This window comes from Panulirus ornatus, chromosome 22 (genome assembly GCF_036320965.1).
Source record: "Panulirus ornatus isolate Po-2019 chromosome 22, ASM3632096v1, whole genome shotgun sequence".
In the NCBI taxonomy this organism is placed as follows: domain Eukaryota; kingdom Metazoa; phylum Arthropoda; class Malacostraca; order Decapoda; family Palinuridae; genus Panulirus; species Panulirus ornatus.
This window is the reverse complement of record NC_092245.1, coordinates 7,153,351-7,166,102: the sequence shown is the minus strand read 5'-3', so window position 1 is coordinate 7,166,102 and position 12,752 is coordinate 7,153,351. Positions and strand designations below refer to the sequence as shown.

The window sequence follows — 12,752 nt, the reverse complement described above, 5'->3', positions numbered from 1 at the left end:
GAATCAAGGCATGTGAAGCGTCTGGGGTAAACCATGGAAAGCTGTGTAGGTATGTATATTTGCGTGTGTGGACGTATGTGTATACATGTGTATGGGGGGGGTTGGGCCATTTCTTTCATCTGTTTGCTTGCGCTACCTCGCAAACGCGGGAGACAGCGACAAAGTATAATAAAAAAAAAAATAAAATATACATATATTATTCATTCATTTGTTATACTTTCTCTGTCTCCCACATTAGCGAGTTAGCGCAAGAAAACAGACGAAAGAATTGCCCAATCCACCCACACACACATGTATATACATACATCACACATGCACATATACATACCTATACATCTCAACATATACATATATATATATACACACCCAGACATATACATATATACACATGTACATAATTCATACTGTCTGCCCTTATTCATTCCCAGTGCCACCCCGCCACACATGAAATGACAGCCCCCTCCCCCACATGTGTGCGAGGTAGCCCTAGGAAAAGACAATAAAGGCCACATTCGTTCACACTCAGTCTCTAGCTGTCATGTATAATACACTAAAACCACAGCTCCCCTTCCACATCCAGGCCCCACAAAACTTTCCAAGGTTTACCTCAGATGCTTCACATGCCCTGGTTCAATCCACTGACAGCACATCGACCTGGGTATACCACATCCTTCCAATTCACTCTATTTCTTGCACACCTATCACCCTCCTGCATGTTTAGGCCCCAATCACTCAAAATCTTTTTCACTCCATCTTGCGACCTCCTAATTTGGTCTCCCACTTCTCCTCATTCCCTCCGCCTCTGACACATATATCCTCTTTGTCAATCTTTCCTCACTCATTCTCTCCATGTGACCAACCATTTCAAAACACCCTCTTCTCCTCTCTCAACCACACTCTTTTTATTACCACCCATCTCTCTTACCCTTTCATTACTTACTCTATCAAACCAACTCACACCACATGTTGTCCTCAAACATCTCATTTCCAGCATATCCACCCTCCTCCGAACAACTCTATCTATAGCCCACGCCTCGCAACGATATAATATTGTTGAAACTACTATTCCTTCAAACATACCCATTTTTGCTTTCCAAGATAACGTTCTCGACTTTCACACATTTTTCAACACTCCCAGAACTTTCGTTCCCTCCCCCACCCAATGATTCAATTCTACTTCCATGGTTCCATCTACTGCCAAATCCACTCTGATATCTAAAAAACTTCACTTCCTCCAGTTTTTCTCCATTCAAACTTACCTCCCAATTAACTTGTCCCTCAACTCTACTGTACATAATAACCTTGCTCTTAATCACATTTACTCTCAGCTTTCTTTGTTCACATATTTTACCAAACTCAGTCACCAGCTTCTGCAATTTCTTTCACAAATCAGCCACCAGTGCTGTATCATCAGCGAACAACAACTGACTCATTTCCCAAGCTCTCTCATCCACAACAGACTGCATACTTGCCCCTCTTTCCAAAACTCTTGCATTCACCTCCCTAACAACCACATCCATAAACAAAATAAACAACCATGGAGACATCACACACCCCTGCCGCAAACCTACATTCACTGAGAACCAATCACTTTCCTCTCTTCCTACACGTACACATGCTTTACATCCTCAATTAAAACCTTTTACTGCTTCTAATAACTTGCCTCCCACACCATATATTCTTAATACTTTCCACACAGCATCTCTATCAACTCTTATCATATGCCTTCTCCAGATCCATAAATGCTACATACAAATCCATTTGCTTTTCTAAGTATTTCTCACATACATTCTTCAAAGCAAACACCTGATCCACACATCCTCTACCACTTCTGAAACCACACTGCTCTTCCCCAATCTGATGCTCTGTACATGCCTTCACCCTCACAATCAATACCCTCACATAAAATTTACCAGGAATACTCAACAAACTTATACCTCTGTAATTCGAGCACTCACTTTTATCCCCTTTGCCTTTGTACAATGGCACTATGCAAGCATTCCGCCAATCCTCAGGCACCTCACCATGAGTCATACATACATCAAATAACCTTACCAACCAGTCAACAATACAGTCATCCCCTTTTTTAATGAATTCCACTGCAATGCCATCCAAACCTGCTGCCTTGCCAGCTTTCATCTTTCGCAAAGCTTTTACTACCTCTTCTCTGTTTACCAAATCATTTTCCCTAACCCTTTCACTTTGCACACCACCTCGACCAAAACACACTATATCTGCCACTCTATCATCAAATACATTCAACAAACCTTCAAAATACTCATTCCATATCCTTCTCACATCACTGCTACTTGCTATCACCTCCCCATTAGCCCCATTCACTGAAGTTCCCATTCGCTCCCTTGTCTTACACACTTTATTTACCTCCTTCCAGAACATCTTTTTATTCTCCCTAAAATTTAATGATACTCTCTCACCCCAACTATCATTTGCCCTCTTTTTCACCTCTTGCACCTTTCTTTTGACCTCCTGCCTCTTTCTTTTATACATCTCCCACTCATTTGCATCTTTTCCCTGCAAAAATCGTCCAAATGCCTCTCTCTTCTCTTTCACTAATAATCTTACTTCTTCATACCACCACTCACTGCCCTTTCTAATCTGCTCACCTCCCATGCTTCTCATGCCACAAGCATCTTTTGTGCAAGCCATCACTGCTTCCCTACATACATCCCATTCCTCCCCCACTCCCCTTAACTCCTTAGTTCTCACCTTTTTCCATTCTGTACTCAGTCTCTCCTGGTACTTCCTCACACAAGTCTCCTTCTCAAGCTCACTTACTTAATCTCACCACTCTTTTCACCCCAACATTCTCTCTTCTTTTCTGAAAACGCATACAAATCTTCACCTTCGCCTCCACAAGATAATGATCAGACATCCCTCCACTTGCACCTCTCAGCACATTAACATCCAAAAGTCTCTCTTTCGCGCGCCTATCAATTAACACGTAATCCAATAACGCTCTCTGGCCATCTCTCCTACTTACATATGTATGTTTATGTATATCTCGCTTTTTAAACCAGGTAATCCCAATCACCAGTCCTTTTTCAGCACATAAATCTACAAGCTCTTCACCATTTCCATTTACAATACTGAACACCCCATGTACACCAATTATTCCCTCAACTGCCACATTACTCACCTTTGCATTCAAATCACCCATCACTATAACCCAGTCTCGAGCATCAAAACTACTAACACACTCACTCAGCTCCTCCCAAAACACTTGCCTCTCATGATCTTCCTTCTCATGCCCAGGTGCATATGCACCAATAATCACCTACCTCTCTCCATCCACTTTCAGTTTTACCCATATCAATCTAGAGTTTACTTTCTTACAATCTATCACATACTCCCACCACTCCTGTTTCAGGAGTAGTGCTACTCCTTCCCTTGCTTTTGTCCTCTCACTAACCCCTGACTTTACTCCCAAGACATTCCTAAACGACTCTTCCCCTTTACCCTTGAGCTTTGTTTCACTCAGAGCCAAAACATCCAGGTTCTTTTCCTGAAACATACTACCTATCTCTCCTTTTTTCTCATTTTGGTTACATCCACACACATTTAGACCCCCCAATCTGAGCCTTCGAGGAAGATGAGGACTCCCCACGTGACTCCTTCTTCTGTTTCCCCTTTTAGAAAGTTAAATTACAAGGAGGGGAGGGCTTCCAGCACCCCGCTCTCGTCCCCTTTATTCGCCTTCTACGACACGTGAAGAATGCTTGGGAAGTACTCTTTCTCCCCTATCCCCATATATGTATATATATATATATTTTTTTTTTTTGCCGCTTTCTCCCGCGTTTGCGAGGTAGCGCAAGGAAACAGACGAAAGAAATGGCCCAACCCACCCCCATACACATGCCTTGATTCAACCCACTGACAGCACGTCAACCCCGGTATACCACATCGCTCCAATTCACTCTATTCTTTGCCCTCCTTTCACCCTCCTGCATGTTCAGGCCCCAATCACACAAAATCTTTTTCACTCCATCTTTCCACCTCCAATTTGGTCTCCCTCTTCTCCTCGTTCCCTCCACCTCCGACACATATATCCTCTTGGTCAATCTTTCCTCACTCATTCTCTCCATGTGACCAAACCATTTCAAAACACCCTCTTCTGCTCTCTCAACCACGCTCTTTTTATTTCCACACATCTCTCTTACCCTTACGTTACTTACTCGATCAAACCACCTCACACCACACATTGTCCTCAAACATCTAATTTCCAGCACATCCATCCTCCTGCACACAACTCTATCCATAGTCCAAGCCTCGCAACCATACAACATTGTTGGAACCACTATTCCTTCAAACATACCCATTTTTGCTTTCTGAGATAATGTTCTCGACTTCCACACATTCTTCAAGGCTCCCAGAATTTTCGCCCCCTCCCCCACCCTATGATCGACTTCCGCTTCCATGGTTCCATCCGCTGCCAGATCCACTCCCAGATATCTAAAACACTTCACTTCCTCCAGGTTTTCTCCATTCAAACTCACCTCCCAATTGAATTGACCCTCAACCCTACTGTACCTAATAACCTTGCTCTTATTCACATTTACTCTTAACTTTCTTCTTTCACACACTTTACCAAACTCAGTCACCAGCTTCTGCAGTTTCTCACATGAATCAGCCACCAGCGCTGTATCATCAGCGAACAACAACTGACTCACTTCCCAAGCTCTCATCCCCAACAGACTTCATACTTGCCCCTCTTTCCAAAACTCTTGCATTCACCTCCCTAACCACCCCATCCATAAACAAATTAAACAACCATGGAGACATCACACACCCCTGCCGCAAACCTACATTCACTGAGAACAAATCACTTTCCTCTCTTCCTACATGTACACATGCCTTACATCCTCGATAAAAACTTTTCACTGCTTCTAACAACTTGCCTCCCACACCATATATTCTTAATACCTTCCACAGAGCATCTCTATCAACTCTATCATATGCCTTCTCCAGATCCATAAATGCTACATACAAATCCATTTGCTTTTCTAAGTATTTCTCACATACATTCTTCAAAGCAAACACCTGATCCACACATCCTCTACCACTTCTGAAACCACACTGCTCTTCCCCAATCTGATGCTCTGTACATGCCTTCACCCTCTCAATCAATACCCTCCCATATAATTTGCCAGGAATACTCAACAAACTTATAACTCTGTAATTTGAGCACTCACTCTTATCCCCTTTGCCTTTGTACAATGGCACTATGCACGCATTCCGCCAATCCTCAGGCACCTCACCATGAGTCATACATACATTAAATAACCTTACCAACCAGTCAACAACACAGTCACCCCCTTTTTTAATAAATTCCACTGCAATACCATCCAAACCTGCTGCCTTGCCGGCTTTCATCTTCCGCAAACCTTTTACTACCTCTTCTCTGTTTACCAACTCATTTTCCCTAACTCTCGCACTTTGCACACCACCTCGACCAAAACACCCTATATCTGCCACTCTATCATCAAACACATTCAACAAACCTTCAAAATACTCACTCCATCTCCTTCTCACATCACCAGTACTTGTTATCATCTCCCCATTTGCGCCCTTCACTGAAGTTCCCATTTGCTCCCTTGTCTTACGAACTTTATTTACCTCCTTCCAGAACATCTTTTTATTCTCCCTAAAATTTAATGATACTCTCTCACCCCAACTCTCATTTGCCCTTTTTTTCACCTCTTGCACCTTTCTCTTGACCTCCTGTCTCATTCTTTTATACGTCTCCCACTCAATTTCATTTTTTCCCTGCAAAAATCGTCCAAATGCCTCTCTCTTCTCTTTCACTAATACTCTTACTTCTTCATCCCACCACTCACTACCCTTTCTAATCAACCCACCTCCCGCTCTTCTCATGCCACAAGCATCTTTTGCGCAATCCATCATTGATTCCCTAAATACATCCCATTCCTCCCCCACTCCCCTTACTTATTTTTTTTTGCTTTGTCGCTGTCTCCCGCATTTGCGAGGTAGCGCAAGGAAACAGACGAAAGAAATGGCCCAACCCACCCCCATACACATGTATATACATACACGTCCACACACGCAAATATACATACCTACACAGCTTTCCATGGTTTACCCCAGACGCTTCACATACCCTGATTCAATCCACTGACAGCACGTCAATCCCGGTATACCACATCGATCCAATTCACTCTATTCCTTGCCCTCCTTTCACCCTCCTGCATGTTCAGGGCCTGATCACTCAAAATCTTTTTCACTCCATCTTTCCACCTCCAATTTGGTCTCCCACTTCTCCTCGTTCCCTCCACCTAAGACACATATCCTCTTGGTCAATCTTTCCTCACTCATTCTCTCCATGTGCCCAAACCATATCAAAACACCCTCTTCTGCTCTCTCAACCATGCTCTTTTTATTTCCACACATCTCTCTTACCCTTACGTTACTTACTCGATCAAACCACATCACACCACACATTGTCCTCAAACATCTCATTTCCAGCACATCCACCCTCCTGCGCACAACTCTATCCATAGCCACGCCTCGCAACCATACAACATTGTTGGAACCACTATTCCTTCAAACATACCCATTTTTGCTTTCTGAGAGAATGTTCTCGACTTCCACACATTCTTCAAGGCTCCCAGGATTTTCGCCCCCTCCCCCACCCTATGATCCACTTCTGCTTCCATGGTTCCATCCGCTGCCAGATCCACTCCCAGATATCTAAAACACTTTACTTCCTCCAGTTTTTCTCCATTCAAACTTACCTCCCAATTGACTTGACCCTCAACCCTACTGTGCCTAATAAGTGAGAGGGTTAGGGAAAATGATTTGGTAAACAGAGAAGAGGTAGTAAAAGCTTTGCGGAAGATGAAAGCCGGCAAGGCAGCAGGTTTGGATGGTATTGCAGTGGAATTTATTAAAAAAGGGGGGTGACTGTATTATTGACTGGTTGGTAAGGTTATTTAATGTATGTATGACTCATGGTGAGGTGCCTGATGATTGGCGGAATGCGTGCATAGTGCCATTGTACAAAGGCAAAGGGGATAAGAGTGAGTGCTCAAATTTCAGAGGTATAAGTTTGTTGAGTATTCCTGGTAAATTATATGGGAGGGTATTGATTGAGAGGGTGAAGGCATGTACAGAGCATCAGATTGGGGAAGAGCAGTGTGGTTTCAGAAGTGGTAGAGGATGTGTCGATCAGGTGTTTGCTTTGAAGAATGTATGTGAGAAATACTTAGAAAAGCAAATGGATTTGTATGTAGCATTTATGGATCTGGAGAAGGCATATGATAGAGTTGATAGAGATGCTCTATGGAAGGTATTAAGAATATATGGTGGGGGAGGCAAGTTGTTAGAAGCATTGAAAAGTTTAAATCGAGGATGTAAGGCATGTGTACGTGTAGGAAGAGAGGAAAGTGATTGGTTCTCAGTGAATGTAGGTTTGCAGCAGGGGTGTGTGATGTCTCCATGGTTGTTTAATTTGTTTATGGATGGGGTTGTTAGGGAGGTGAATGCATGAGTTTTGGAAAGAGGGGCAAGTATGAAATCTGTTGTGGATGAGAGAGCTTGGGAAGTGAGTCAGTTGTTGTTCGCTGATGATACAGCGCTGGTGGCTGATTCATGTGAGAAACTGCAGAAGCTGGTGACTGAGTTTGGTAAAGTATGTGAAAGAAGAAAGTTAAGAGTAAATGTGAATAAGAGCAAGGTTATTAGATACAGTAGGGTTGAGGGTCAAGTCAACTGGGAGGTAAGTTTGAATGTAGAAAAACTGGAGGAAGTGAAGGGTTTTAGATATCTGGGAGTGGATCTGGCAGCGGATGGAACCATGGAAGCGGAAGTGGATCATAGGGTGGGGGAGTGGGCGAAAATCCTGGGAGCCTTGAAGAATGTGTGGAAGTCGAGAACATTATCTCGGAAAGCAAAAATGGGTATGTCTGAAGGAATAGTGGTTCCAACAATTTTGTATGGTTGCGAGGCGTGGGCTATGGATAGAGTTGTGTGCAGGAAGGTGGATGTGCTGGAAATGAGATGTTTGAGGACAATGTGTGGTGTGAGGTGGTTTGATCGAGTAAGTAACGTAAGGGTAAGAGAGATGTGTGGAAATAAAAAGAGCGTGGTTGAGAGAGCAGAAGAGGGTGTCTTTAAATGGTTTGGGCACATGGAGAGAATGAGTGAGGAAAGATTGACCAAGAGGATATATGTGTCAGAGGTGGAGGGAACGAGAAGTGGGAGACCAAATTGGAGGTGGAAAGATGGAGTGAAAAAGATTTTGTGTGATCGGGGCCTGAACATGCAGGAGGGTGAAAGGAGGGCAAGGAATAGAGTGAATTGGATCGATGTGGTATACCGGGGTTGACGTGCTGTCAGTGGATTGAATCAGGGCATGTGAAGCATCTGGGGTAAACCATGGAAAGCTGTGTAGGTATGTATATTTGCGTGTGTGGACGTGTATGTATATACATGTGCATGGGGGTGGGTTGGGCCATTTCTTTCATCTGTTTCCTTGCGCTACCTTGCAAATGTGGGAGACAGCGACAAAGCAAAAAAAAAAAAAAATATATATATGTATATATATATACGTTGAGATGTATAGGTATGTATATGTGCATGTGTGGACGTGTATGTATATATATGTGTATGTGGGTGGGTTGGGTCATTGTTTCGTCTGTTGCCTTGTGCTACTTCGCTAACGCAGGAGACAGCGACAAAGCAAAATAAAATAGATAAATACTATGATTAAGAGTGTGAAGGCATGTACAGAGTATGAGATTGGGGAAGAGCAATTCGGTTTCAGAAGTGCTAGAGGATGTGTGGATCAGGTGTTTGCTTTGAAGAATGTATGTGAGAAATACTTAGAAAAACAAATGCATTTGTATGTAGTATTTTTGGATCTGGAGAAGGCATATGATAGAGATGATAGGGATGCTCTGTGGATGGTATTAAGAGTACATGGTGTGGGAGGCAAGTTGCTAGAAGCACTGAAAAGTTTTTATCGAGGATGTAAGGCATGTTTACAAGTAGGAGGAGAGGAAAGTGACTGGTTCCCAATGAATGTCGGGTTGCAACAGAGGTGCATGATGTCTCCATGATTGTTTAGTTTGTTTATGGATTGGGTTGTTAGGGAGGTGAATACAAGAGTTTTGGAGAGAAGGGGAAATATGCAGTCTATTGTGGATGAGAGGGCTTGGGAAGTGAGTTAGTTGTACACTGATGATATAGCACTGGTGGCTGATTCTGGTGAGAAACTGCAGAAGCCGGTGACTGAGTTTGGTAAAGTCTGTGAAAGAAGAAAGCTGAGAGTAAATGTGAATAAGAGCAAGGTTATTAGGTACGGTAGGGTTGAGGGACAAGTGAATTGGGAGGTAAGTTTGAATGGAGAAAAACTGGAGGAAGTGAAGTGTTTTAGACATCTGGGAGTGGATTTAGCAGGGGATGGAACCATGGAAGCAGAAGTGAGTCACACAGTGGGGGAGGGGGCGAAGGTTCTGGGAGCGTTGAAAAATGTGTGGAAGGCGAGAACATTATCTCGGAGAGCAAAAATCGGTGTGTTTGAAAGAGTAGTGGTTCCAACAATGTTATATGGGTGCAAGGCATGGGCTACAGATAGGGTTGTCTGAAGGGTGGGTGTGTTGGAAATGAGATGTTTGAGAAGAATATGTGGTGTGAGGTGGTTTGATCGAGTAAGTAACAAAAGGGTATGTGTGGTAATAAAAAGAGTGTGGTTGAGAGAGCAGAAGAGGGTGTTTTGAAATGGTTTGGTCACATGGAGAGGATGAGTAAGGAAAGATTGACAAAGAGGATATATGTGTCAGAGGTAGAGGGAACGAGGAGAAGTGGAAGACCAAATTGGAGGTGGAAAGATGGAGTGAAAAAGATTTTGAGCGATCAGGGCCTGAACATACAGGAGGGTGAAAGGCGTGCAAGGAATAGAGTGAATTGCAACGATGTGATTTACCAGGGTGGACATGCTGTCAATGGATTGAACTAAGGCATGTGAAGTGTATGAGGTAAACCATGGAAAGTTTTGTGGGGCCTGGATGTGGAAAGGGAGCTGTGGTTTCGGTGCATTATACATGACAGCAGAGACTGAGTGTGAATGAATGTGGCCTTTGTTGTCCTTCTGTAGTGCAACCTCGCATGCGCGCAGGGGGGAGGGGGTGCTATTTCATATGTGGTGGGGTGGCGACAGGAATGGATGAAGGCAGCAAGTTTGAGTATGTACATGCATATATATGTATATGTCTGTGTATGTATATGTTGAAATGTATAGGTATGTATATGTGCATGTGTGGGCATTTATGTATATACATGTGTATGTGGGTGGGTTGGGCCATTCTTTCATCTGTTTCCCTGCAATCCTTCGCTAATGCAGAAGATAGCGACAAGGTATAGTAAATAAATAAATATATATACATAAATATAAAGGCCCAGAAGAGGACAACAAAAGTAGTCACTAATATAAGGCAGCCCACTTACAGGGAGAGTTTGGAGGTCATAAGTGTAACCTTCTTAGAAAAGAAAAGAATAAGAGACCTTATCACAACCTTCAAGTTCCTCAGCTACTATGACAATGCTGACTCTGAATACTTCTGTGTAAATTACAAAGATACATCACCCAGAGGTTAAAACAAGAAATAAACTTTTTCATAAGATTAAAAAAAGTACTTTTATACTATCAAAGTAGTGGATGAATGGAATAAGCTAAATGAAGAACTGTGAATGCTGCAAGTATAAAAAAGTTTAAAAGTTATGTGATAAAGTAACTTCAAAAGATGGAGCCCAGTAAGCATATAATTCATCACTTCCTCGATCAAAATGTATTAACAATAGGTAATCATACATTACAATAAGCATGCAGTGGAAGAAAAAAATTATAAACGCTTTTTCAGGGGTAGAGTTATTACTTACCCGGGTGAGGTATATTGTGCGAGGTGTGACATGGGTGTTCATTAGGTAGTAGACTATACGTGCCTGGATATGTCCTTCATGCTTGTGGACAACAACTTTTTCCCCTGAAAGAGAAAGAAGAAAGATTAAACTTCTACACAATGTGTATCAACATAATTTCTAAAGCTTTTATAAAAGAGAAAAATATCATTTATTAAGACTACTTTATCCCTCAACTGTAAAAAAAAATTTCACGCCATTATATTGTGTGTACGTAAGACTTCAGGGGCAAGGGGGACAATGGTGGTGTGGGCAGAGGGAAGAAAAAAGCTGGTGGTGTGGCTAGGAGAAGAGCAGAGTGGTGGTGGTGGGGTGGAGGAGAAAGGGAGTATTGGAGGTAGGATGGGGGAGGAAGTTCCAGGGTGGGGGTTAGGTTAAAACGGAGTGGTGATAGTGGGTGGAGACACTTGGGAAAAAAGGGAGAGGTGGTTGTGAGGGTGGGTAGGGTGGGAGCAGTGGTGGCATGGGTAGAAGAGGAAAGGAATGGCGCTGGTGGTTAGGATGATGCAGGAAGGAAGCAGTGATAGTGTGGGTACGAGAGGTATGCAGTAATGATGGTATCTGTGGAAGATGGAAGAGGCAGTGTGGGTGGGAGAGGAGAAAAGTTATAGTGGTATGGGTGGGGGAGGAGGTGAATAATGGCAATTTGGGTAAGAGGGGAAAGGAGTGGTGGTAGTGTGGGTGGCAGAAGATATGTGTAGCAACAGCAGGAATGAGGGAGAGAGGGAGTAGTGGTGGGTGTGGGAGGATGGGAGTGGTGGTGAGGTGAAAGAAGGGAGTGATGGTTGTGGTTGGGAAGGAAGTGGTGGTGATAGTGGGGAAGGAAGTTAGTGGTAGTGCTGGGTATGGGGAAGAATGGAAATAGTGGAGGTGTGGGTATGGGAAGAATGGAGAGGTGGGTGCTTGGGTAAGGGAGGCAGTGATGGTGGGAGTACGAGAGGGAATGGTGGTGATGGTGTGGGTGAGGGAACGAGGGAGTGATGGTTGTGATATTGAGGGTCATGGCAGTGGTGGTGGTGGTGGTGGTGAGAAATAGGGTGGCAGTGGGGTAAGGGAGGGAGTGGTGGTGATGGTGTAGGTAAGGGTAAAATACAGTGGCTGTGATTGTGAGGGAGGAAGCAACAGTGATGGAGAGAAGGAAGCAGCGGTTCTGATGGTGGGGAAGGTAGAAGTGGTGGTGGAGGGTGGGGTGAGGGAGGCAGTGGTAAGTATGGATGGAGGAGGAAGGGAGAGGTGAAGTGGATGAAGGATGCAGCAACAGCAATGTGGGTGGGAAAGAAGGGAAAAGTGGTAAAGTAGGTGGGAAAGAAGGGAGAGGTTATAGTGTGGGTAAGGAAGGAAGGAAGGGAGAGGTGGTGATGCAGGCATGGGAGATAAAAGGAGGTTGAGGTGTGGGTGTGTGAGGGAGGTGGTAGTAGTGGGAGTGGGGGAGGAAGGGAAGTGTGGTGTTCGGCAAAGGGGAGGAAGGTAGTAATGGTCACACAAGTATTGGGAAGGAGCTAGTGGCAGTTTGTGTGAGGTAAGAAAGTAGCTTTACTGGTAGTCCAGACCTGGAATAGATCACACAATCACTACTCCTCAGTTAACACCCACTCATATCATCTAACTAGTAAATGTCTTATTGTGGACAGGAAAAAAGTTTTTGTTATTTTTCAAATTTTACTGAATTGTTACTCAATTTTTCTTGTACTTGATTGCCATTTCCTGTGTTAGCAAGATAGCACCAGAAACAGACAAAGAAAGATCTATCCACTCACATACACACATTCCTATGAGTCCACAGGGAAAATGAAACATGA

The 12,752-nt window shown here is 43.6% G+C and overlaps 1 protein-coding gene across 8 annotated transcripts in view; it reads right to left on the bottom strand.

Moving 5' to 3' along the window:
* LOC139756517 (6-phosphofructo-2-kinase/fructose-2,6-bisphosphatase-like) overlaps nucleotides 1-12,752 on the bottom strand; it is a 444,091-nt gene that overhangs the window by 129,823 nt on the left and 301,516 nt on the right. For all 8 annotated transcript variants that reach the window (XM_071675982.1, XM_071675987.1, XM_071675988.1 and 5 more), the window contains one exon: nucleotides 10,915-11,018. In XM_071675982.1, coding sequence (XP_071532083.1) covers nucleotides 10,915-11,018 — 104 coding nt within the window. The remainder of the gene's footprint in view (nucleotides 1-10,914; nucleotides 11,019-12,752) is intronic.